The sequence below is a fragment of the Haliotis cracherodii genome, unplaced genomic scaffold (assembly GCF_022045235.1).
Source record: "Haliotis cracherodii isolate W230 unplaced genomic scaffold, xgHalCrac1.p SCAF_2, whole genome shotgun sequence".
NCBI lineage: Eukaryota > Metazoa > Mollusca > Gastropoda > Lepetellida > Haliotidae > Haliotis > Haliotis cracherodii.
Window position 1 is genome coordinate 42,442,745 of NW_027266275.1, and position 9,895 is coordinate 42,452,639.

The 9,895-nt window shown below is 40.4% G+C and overlaps 1 protein-coding gene across 2 annotated transcripts in view; it reads right to left on the reverse strand.

Moving 5' to 3' along the window:
- LOC139468119 (maternal embryonic leucine zipper kinase-like) overlaps window positions 1-9,768 on the reverse strand; it is a 41,983-nt gene extending 32,215 nt beyond the window's left edge. For both annotated transcript variants that reach the window (XM_071249876.1, XM_071249875.1), the window contains exons 1-3: window positions 9,655-9,768; window positions 3,497-3,628; window positions 1,716-1,801 (exon numbers count right to left, since the gene is read on the reverse strand). In XM_071249876.1, coding sequence (XP_071105977.1) covers window positions 1,716-1,801; window positions 3,497-3,557 — 147 coding nt within the window. In that variant the 5' untranslated portion in view covers window positions 3,558-3,628; window positions 9,655-9,768. The remainder of the gene's footprint in view (window positions 1-1,715; window positions 1,802-3,496; window positions 3,629-9,654) is intronic.
- Window positions 9,769-9,895: the final 127 nt, after the last annotated feature.

The following is a 9,895-nucleotide window of genomic DNA, read 5'->3' on the forward strand; positions in this document are numbered from 1 at the left end:
AATGTTTTGAGCCACTGAGTATTTACTCACATGTTATCATTCACATTGGGGATTAACCATGTTAACAGTTTTCTTTGGGTATTCAATATATTCAATAACACTCTCATGGGACCAGTCTATTGCGTGTTGTTAACCAATGAATAGATGTTTTTGAAGATACTTCTATGCTGTTTATGGTAACTTCCAATTTGCATATGTTAATGTGCTGTACCAAGTGAGTCACATACCTCTTAACATGTGTTTGTGTTTTGTTTGTTTTTTGTTTAATGGAGCACTCAGCAATATTCCAGTTATATGAAGGCGGTCTGTAAATAATCGAGTGTGTGAGTGAGTTGGGTTTAACGCCGCTTTTAACAGTATTCCAGGGGGGTGCTAATTGGGATTGTTCACTAGCCAATATGTTAGCAAATATCGCCGTGGGCGCTTATTAGAGCGGGGCGTTTATTACGTCGAATACGGTAATTCTTTATTGGCACCTTTGTCTTGACATTTCAGTGATGCCATATCACCATACACCTTGTGATCACATGGTGTATTTTCAAAATGGGGGCAGTATTACGAGTGCTAGAAAACTTTCAGACACATTTTCTCGGTTAAATGCAATAGTGAGTGAGTGAGTTGGGTTTAACTCCACTTTTAACAGTGTTCCAGTTATATCACGGCATGCCAGCTTAATGTGGGAGGAAAGCCCGAAGTGATGCAGGTCTAAGACGTTTACCACTTCGGTGAAACCCACGAGCACAGGTATGGTGCTGACAAACCTAGAAACGTAATCGGGGCAAACCAGGATTCGAACCCGTAATGTAAATAATCGAGTCTGGACCAGAAAATCCAGTGATTGACACAATGACATGCATCAAGCAAGTCGGCAAGCCTGACCACCCGATTCCGTTAATCCGCCTCTTACGACAAGCACAGCCATGCGTTGCTGAAGCCCTATTCTAACCACCATATTATGTAAGGCGGCGGCTTTGGGTGCCAATTGTTATTAATTGGAGAGAGCAGTCTCATCACACTTCATATGGCTGGAGCATTCCATAAAACAAACCTACCAGGCCAGTCAAATTACAGGCAATACAATTTGGTAACTTCCAATTTGCATATGTTAATGTGCTGTACCAAGTGAGTGACATACCGCTTAACATGTGTTTGCTTGTTATTTGTTTGTTTTTTGTTTAACGCCGCACTCAGCAATATTCCAGCTATATGACAGCAGTCTGTAAATAACTGAGTCTGGGCCAGACTATCCAGTGACTGAAATCATTTGCATCGATCCACACAATTGGGATACAAGGACATGCATCAACCAAGTCACCAAGCCTGACCACCCAAACCCGTTAGTTGCCTCTTACGACAAGCATAGTTGCCCTTTACAGCAAGCATTGGTTACTGAAGACCTATTCTAGCTTGGATCTTCACATGTTACCTCTAACAGTGATACATGTTTAATTTACAATAATTGAGATGTTGCAACTGTTAAGACATGTTTAGCAAACTGACAAAGCTACATTAGATAATTACAAATAATGATGTTATGTGGTCTTGAGTTAACAAATTTCTTCATGCATATTTGTGCACATGCAACTTAAAATTAGTTGGATTCTTGTGTTTTCTGTTAGCACATTTTACACAAATACACAGCTGTCTGGAACCTTGCAACATGTATATAGATATTCAGTAAACAAATAAATTAAGCTTCACAAAGTAAATCTAACCCCAAGAGCCTTCTTGTCCATGATCTTGACTGCTACCTTCTCCCCAGTGAGGGCATGATAGGCCAGCTTCACCTTGGCAAACCCACCTGGCAAATACAAACATCTCTGTGTGTCAGGCACATGGAAGATACATACATGTATAACACAGATATCTGACATTGTCAGGCAGATACCTGGTCTGGAGGCAACACCAGATTTTAAGGCGTATGCAAATTTCAATGCTGCGCTCAAATTTCTGGGTGTTTTAGGGTTAATGTGAAAAAAAGGGTAACTCTTTTTCAAAGAGACGTACCGTATTCGACATAATAAGCGCCCAGGGTGCTCTCAAAATTAGAAATAGGGGGCTCTTATTAGAATATTATTTTGGTGAAAAAAACAGAGTTAAAGGATAAATTTCGTGGTTTATGCTGACAGCCTGAAATGTTTATATACGACAGATATATTTTTCCAGAATTTAATTGCCCATAAATAAGGGTGCATGTAAGACACGAGTGCGTATTTACGCACATAAATAACTTTTGTGTACATTGATCAATCGGAAGGGGTGCTAATTGGGATTGTTCACTAGCCAATATGTTAGCAAATATCGCCGTGGGCGCTTATTAGAGCGGGGCGTTTATTACGTCGAATACGGTAATTCTTTATTGGCACCTTTGTCTTGACATTTCAGTGATGCCATATCACCATACACCTTGTGATCACATGGTGTATTTTCAAAATGGGGGCAGTATTACGAGTGCTAGAAAACTTTCAGACACATTTTCTCGGTTAAATGCAATAGTGAGTGAGTGAGTTGGGTTTAACTCCACTTTTAACAGTGTTCCAGTTATATCACGGCGTGCCAGCTTAATGTGGGAGGAAAGCCTGAAGTGATGCAGGTCTGAGACGTTTACCACTTCAGTGAAACCCATGAGCACAGGTATGGTGCTGACAAACCTAGAAACATAATCAGGGTCAACTGGGATTCAAAACCACAATCATAGGACCTGGCCTACCCAAGGGAAGCAACTCTGCACAGCGAATTGCAGCACCTGAGACGACTGGGCCACCCTTGCCCTGGTTAAATGCAATAAACTTCAAAAGTGCAAAAATGGAAAGTGTCCTACATTCATCTCTTGCATTAAAACTTCTCTAATTTCAAAAATGGATCGTACCTCAAAGTAAGAATATGACAGCTGGTGACCAAATTCACTAGCAAGGTAATGTTTTGATTGGTTTATCTGGTTCCTCTGATGTTACATTGCAATCAGTTGTACACTAAATTTAGTGACAACAAAGCTTTGTGGTATTCTGTTGATATACATCTTGTTACATGATGATTATGTTCCAAGCCTATGGCAAATCATAATGATACAAGAGTGTAGAGGTCAATGTGACAAACGCCCAGTAATCTGTGTGCGGCACTGAAGTTTATGTACACCTTGAAATCTGGTGTTGCATCCGGACCTGGAAACACATATAGTACAGATTTGCACAGCCGTAGAGACTGGCTGGAAATTGAATTTAATCAATGTCAATAAGGAGGGTAAAACATACACTCAGGTTTTTGGGATGTGGTCACATGAGCAAAACTTCACACATGGCAACTCAATCAGTAAGAAGTCCATGTGATGACATATATGGGAAATGTCTGTAATTCTACATGTCCTGTGAATGCCTTAATCATTATGAATAAGCATTTTGACACTGTGGGTGGAACATTAACTTCTTGAGACTTTAGATCATGTAAATGAATGTCTAATGTTGAAAGTAAAGTGATTTCATCTACTCAAATTACTCACCAGAACCAATGGTTTCACGCAGGTGGTAGAAGCCCTTCAGCTCCGGATACTGGGACGACATCTTACCTCCTCGGATGGACTTATGGACTTAGTTGCTCAATTCAGTGTTTATGTATTCAGTGAGTGGCGGGGCTGAAAAATGCAGCATGTTGCACTCAGTAACAGTTACATTACAGCAGTGGTCTGCTACGGTCTGTTTGTGAGACCTGGGGAACCTAATAAATAAATAGGAGGGTAAATGTTGACCAGTGTGACCTATAAAAGCATTGTTCATGTTCTGAAGCCTAATACATTTAGCATAATTAGTAGATGTGGATTTCATAGTTTGTTTGAAAGATAAACTTGGTGATTGAAGAACGTAAATTGAAAATTTGATAGAGCTACATTCTTGTTTTCACCAAAAATATATTTCTGTGACAAGGGCACATTATCTGTACAGATTAGTAAAATCTAAATATTTTTTTACATCTGTATACTTATACTGCATTACTCCTTAATGCAAATTTATCAACTTATCCTGCATAACTCCTTCAGGGGTCCAGATAAAGTATATGTATCTGTATTGTCGTATGTACGGATAAAAAATGCACGATACGGTGGGGGAATATTTAGAAAAACACATCAGATATGCATCATAGCATACATGTACAGTCTAACATTCATTTGCAGACATATTTATCACAAATAACATCCTGATTTCAAGTAGCGTATTTTCTTAAGTATAGTGACTACTTTTTCCAAATAAACACTGCTGTGTGGAGGGAGTACACATTATACTCGTTATGAGTTTTGATGCCTTTTCCCCAACACAAAGACATTACCGAGGGCATGTACACCAGAAAATACACAAATTTATCATGTAATTACACTGACTGGTTACAAAAATTGTAATTTTCATTGTATACCTGGACCTATGTTTCTAACCTATTTTAATAATTTTATTCAAAGTTTCATTCATAATTGTTTTCATTAATTTGGGCGAAATCGTATGTGAAGTGATCGGTAGATCGCACAACTCACTGTGATTTACAGCAACCATGTTGAGATAACCCTTATAACCATGATTTACAGCAACCACGGTGAGATAACCATTATAACCATGATTTACAGCAACCATGGTGAGATAACCCTTATAACCATGATTTACAGCAACCACGGTGAGATAACCATTATAACCATGATTTACAGCAACGATGGTGAGATAACCATTATAACCATGATTTACAGCAACCATGGTGAGATAACCATTATAACCATGATTTACAGCAACCATGGTGAGATAACCGTTATAACCATGATTTACAGCAACCACGGTGAGATAACCATTATAACCATGATTTACAGCAACCATGGTGAGATAACCGTTATAACCATGATTTACAGCAACCATGGTGAGATAACCATTATTGACATCTTGAAATGAACTGAAGTTGACAGAAAATGGATACATATATCATAAATTTCTTTGAATCGTTAAGTCATATTTGTTATATGTCAAGATAGAGTTTTTGCAAGCGCTAGCATGGGAGCTTCAGCATGACTGTTTATATTGTTATTAACTTGTTAATATCTGGTAATACAGTCTGCTGTTAGTACTACTCTTATGGTTATTATCATTTAAAATATATCATAAAGTAGCAACTAGAATACGAGTAACACAATATTGAAATATATTATTCCTGATAAAATAATAGTAACAGGTACAATTCGTAAGGTGACTGCATCAAACTTCTTATATTATTGAGTAAATTTTGACAGAATCACTGGTAGATTGTGAGAAAACATAAGTATTGTAAACTGATTGCTGTCCCCAGATTTATTTAAGGGAAAATACACACGGTAATCTAATTCTCTACATATAAAACAATGCCTAGTAGAACAAGACAATCTAAATGGTAAATCATCATGTCTACTGATGTTTTATCTCAAATTTCAAATATGTAGTAACCAAGTTTGTTATCACTTGTTTGTTTCCTTGACTTTTCTGAAGGGATACATTGTAACAAATTTCTGCTCATAATTCTAAAAAACAATTTCCTAGAGGGGTGTGCATTTTATAATAGGTATACATGTAAAACTAAAAAAAGTATTGTTTATTGGCCTGTTTACACGAGTGTAGCAATGCTTTGGTGCATATCTCAAACGAAATACAAGATGAGTACATTTAGTTCCATTCAGTACTCTGAGTGTACTCTTTAGTTTTGCCAGTACTCCTATATTGAAATAATGAGGAGTATGAACTGTTAATGCTGAAAACTTATCTGGAGCCCTGCTCCTGAATGCATTTACTGCTGGGTTTTTTTACAGAAAGACAAGTTCTGAGAGGTCCAGCTGTAAAAGAAAGTTGTCAAAGCCTAAAATGTGGTAGTAGCACAGCCTCCAAGTGACCCAGAAGTGGTGACGTCACATAAGGGCACATTACTGCTTTAGGACGTAACATTTGAAGACTTCGTGGGGAGGTAGCACTGCGATGGGAGGACACTCAAAGAAAGTAATGCAGGATAAGCATACAAACGTAAAAGTAACAGCAGCCTGGAATGTGTTGAACGGGAAAATGAGGTCTAGACAGTCCACCAGTCGAAAAGAATGGAATGTTTGCTCTAGTGGTCATGCAGATGAGGATCCCCTGATTCCGAAGACACCTCAGCACTGTGATGTTGTCTGGATATAGTCCACTTGTCGTGGCAGAGAATGGCTTGCCAATACGTGACAGCCAGAATAAGAGCTAACTCCAGATTGGTGCTGTGCCAGTGGCCCTGTTCTTCTAACCACTACCCTGAGGTAGCTGCCAGATGGGCTCCCCGCCAATATGGAGGCACTGACGAACAGATATAGTGGGGTTGAGCGAGGTCAAGGTGACGCTGCTGAAGACATTTGACTCCACTGTCCACCATTGGCGATGATGCCGGTAAGCCAGGAGGAAGATGGACGCCGATGGATAGTGGCGTCTGATGAAGGGGGCGAGGAACCGCTTGATAGGTTGCAGCTGGACATGTCCCATGGAATTCAGGTTCTGCGTTGAGCTGAGTAAGCCCAACAACACTTGCCACTGGCAGAGAGTCTGGGCTTGTGGAAGAACTGGGAGTAAGTGGTGGAGGATACCTGGGTACCTGAAAGAAGTCCTTTTTTGTGGGCTTGGTGATCTGTGTGAAAAGCCATGGGGACGTGGAAATTCCAAATGGTAGGATCGCCCACTGATAATGCATACCATTTAAGTAGAACCTGAGGAACCGCCTGTCGCTGGTGTGGATGGGCCCATGAAGATACGCATCTTGGATATCAAGGCTGATTAGGGCATCGTTGGCGTTGATTCTGGTCCTTGAGCAGCCTCAATGTGGTGATCATGAAGTACGGAGTTAGTCCGGATAGTATCGATTGAAGATGGCTAGATTGTGGATCATGTGGAGTTTGTCTAACCCCTTCTTAAGGACCAGAAATACGAGGGAGTAAAATCCTGGGTGTCTGACCGGGTCAGGAACAATCTTGATGGCCTCCTGGAGTAGCAGAATGTCTATGTTGTCGCACAGAAGTTGGCGCTGATGGTGGGTATAACCATCTGCCAGGGGTGATGATATCAGGGGAGTATCCTTTGTGTTGGTACCCCTGGCAGTTGATGTTGGTGACACACGGTACCTCTAGTATGGTCCAATTCTTCCCAAAACTGCCGAGTCTCCCAGCTACGGCCGAGTTGGTGCCTGGGGATGGGAGGACCCAGTCGTTGACAATCAAGGGTTCATCATGATTGGCACCCTTGTCTGGGAGTCCCTCAAGTATATATATACTCTTCAAAAAAAGAATCTTGACATAGATGTAAAACCACTTTTTGCCAAATATCTAAAATAATTACATTAAATGAGAACCAAATAAGTCAAACAGAAAGATGATGTGTCTATAATTCGCAAAAACACATGCAAAGCACATAAACGTAGCGTTTGGGGATCAATTTTACAGCTTCATCCAAATGCAACCGCCTGTAAAAAACGTGCAGCACAGGATCCTGCATTCAGGCATGCAGACCCCCCTGCTGAATGGGTATAAAAATCCACAACGGCTTTTCATACAGTCTTTATAACAGCAGTAGAGGCGGTGACAGAATGCCAAGACTGAATGCAGCTCAACGGAACAACACCATTGGGAGATTACAAGCTGGAGCAACTCAGCAAGAAGTGGCCAGGCACATTGGGGTATCCAGACAGACAATCTTCGCACTGTGGACCCGATACAACAACATCAACAGAGTTGACGACAGACCAAGGTCAGGAAGACCAAGGGTGACAGCCCAAGCACAAGATCGATACATCCGGCTGCGACACCTCCGAGACCGCACTACCACAGCCACGTCTACAACCACACAGATCCCTGGGGTACGCAGAATATCAGATCAAACGGTACGCAACAGACTGAGGGAGGCTGGACTTTTTGCTCGAAGACCTGTTTGACGTCATGTATTGACCCCACGTCATCTGGCAGACCGTCTGCTTTGGTGCCAACAGAGGGTTAGATGGGCACGTGCAAGGTGGAGAAATGTACTGTTTACTGACGAGTCCCGTTTCCTAATCACACATGCTGATGGGCGTGCACGTGTCTACAGAGGTCGGGATGAACTTTACCCCCCCAACTGTGTGCAGCAGGTTGTCCCATTTGGCGGCGGGAGTGTCATGGTATGGGCCGGAATTCATCGCTGTGGTAGGACGCCTCTCGTGCATGTGGCAGGTGCATTGACAGGTGTGCGTTACAGAGTCTTGATCTTACAGCCTTACGTTCTTCTTCACGTCAACATTCATGGCGGACAGTTCCAGCAGGACAATGCTCGACCGCATATTGCACGTGTCTGTCAGGACTTCTTACACCACAACATCCAGACATTACCTTGGCCAGCCCAGTCACCAGATTTGTCCCTGATTGAGCATCTGTGGGACGAACTGGATCGATGCGCAGAAGGAATCCATCGCCCCAAACACTTCCGGCGCTTCTAAATGCACTTCAGCATGAATGGCAGCACATCCAACAGCTTATTATTGACAACATGATTGCATCTATGGGTCATCGGTGATTGCTGCACGTGGTTAGCACAACCGATACTGACATTTTCTGTACCCCTGTGACATTAACTCTGTCGTGTACATGTGTCTGTCTAGGTTACACTATTTATGTTTTGAACATTGTGTACATTGATCTTCAATTATGGTTTCTGTGTCCTATTTTGAAACAATTGCATTATATTACATTTTGAAAGTCAGTGTCAAGTTTCTTTTTTTGAAGAGTATATATATATATACACATGTACCAATATTGCCAATTCCCTCTTATAGCGCACACATGATACAATATGCGGGGGTGTCACGTGACTTATTCATGCGAAATTTAAATTCAAACGTGATGATGCGCATTCAGTTCTGTCATTGCTTACTATCTGTATGTCATTTATTATCCAAAATAAGTCTAAAACATATTTGAGCTGTTTTACCAAAAATGCATAACCTGTATATATATCACAAAAAGGACAAAAATGTGCAGATTCAATTTGGGGAACATGGGTTTACGTCAGTTTGCAGTCGATAAATTGATAACAGCTTTTCTTATTAATTTTGATGAATAAAAAAATTTGAGTGCAATACCCGAGATACTATAAAATGCAATTTGTATAACTAAAGTGGTGCATAAAATGACATGCTATAAAGATGAGCGATAACTGTTACAGTTAGTCAGATTCCCTGTGGTAGTGTTATAACAGAAATCTACAGAAACGTATTCCATGGACAGAAATATGGACATTTGCTCATAGTTGTTCTTGTTATTCAAAATAGAGGACCTGTTTTCGCCCGAGAAATCAGTGGCGTTTTGCTGAGGTGCCGTTCTAGCCCGTAGGTTCATTACTTTTTATTAGGCCTACCTTATTTTCTAGCTGGAGTGTTACTAAATACTAACATTGCATAATTGAACTTCAATATATATTTATTATAATCTGTATGTAACAACATCTGGACTTAGTGTTTTTACTTATGGTATGTATAGAATGTGATGACAACTATGCTAGTGAGTAGATTTAGTGTGAAATAATATCGATCAAAAGTCAACCATTGTGAATTTGAAAACTCCACCTTGTCTTTATCACTAGGGTCCATAAAATGCATTTGATCATATTTACTATATCTCACCAGACATTAGTTTCTTAAATTCAGTTAGAGACACAGTCCATCCAACGTGTTTCTTGTCGCAGAGATGTTGACTGCAACCGTGGTGTTTGTCTTGCCAAGAAGAGCACTTGTTGTTTCAAATTTGGCTCGTGAATAAGACTGACCAATCATTTTACTTCATATTGATGAGTGCGGATTCTTTTACTACATGATTAAAAGTGAACAGGGATAATAATTTTTATTTTGAACATACGAAGTATAA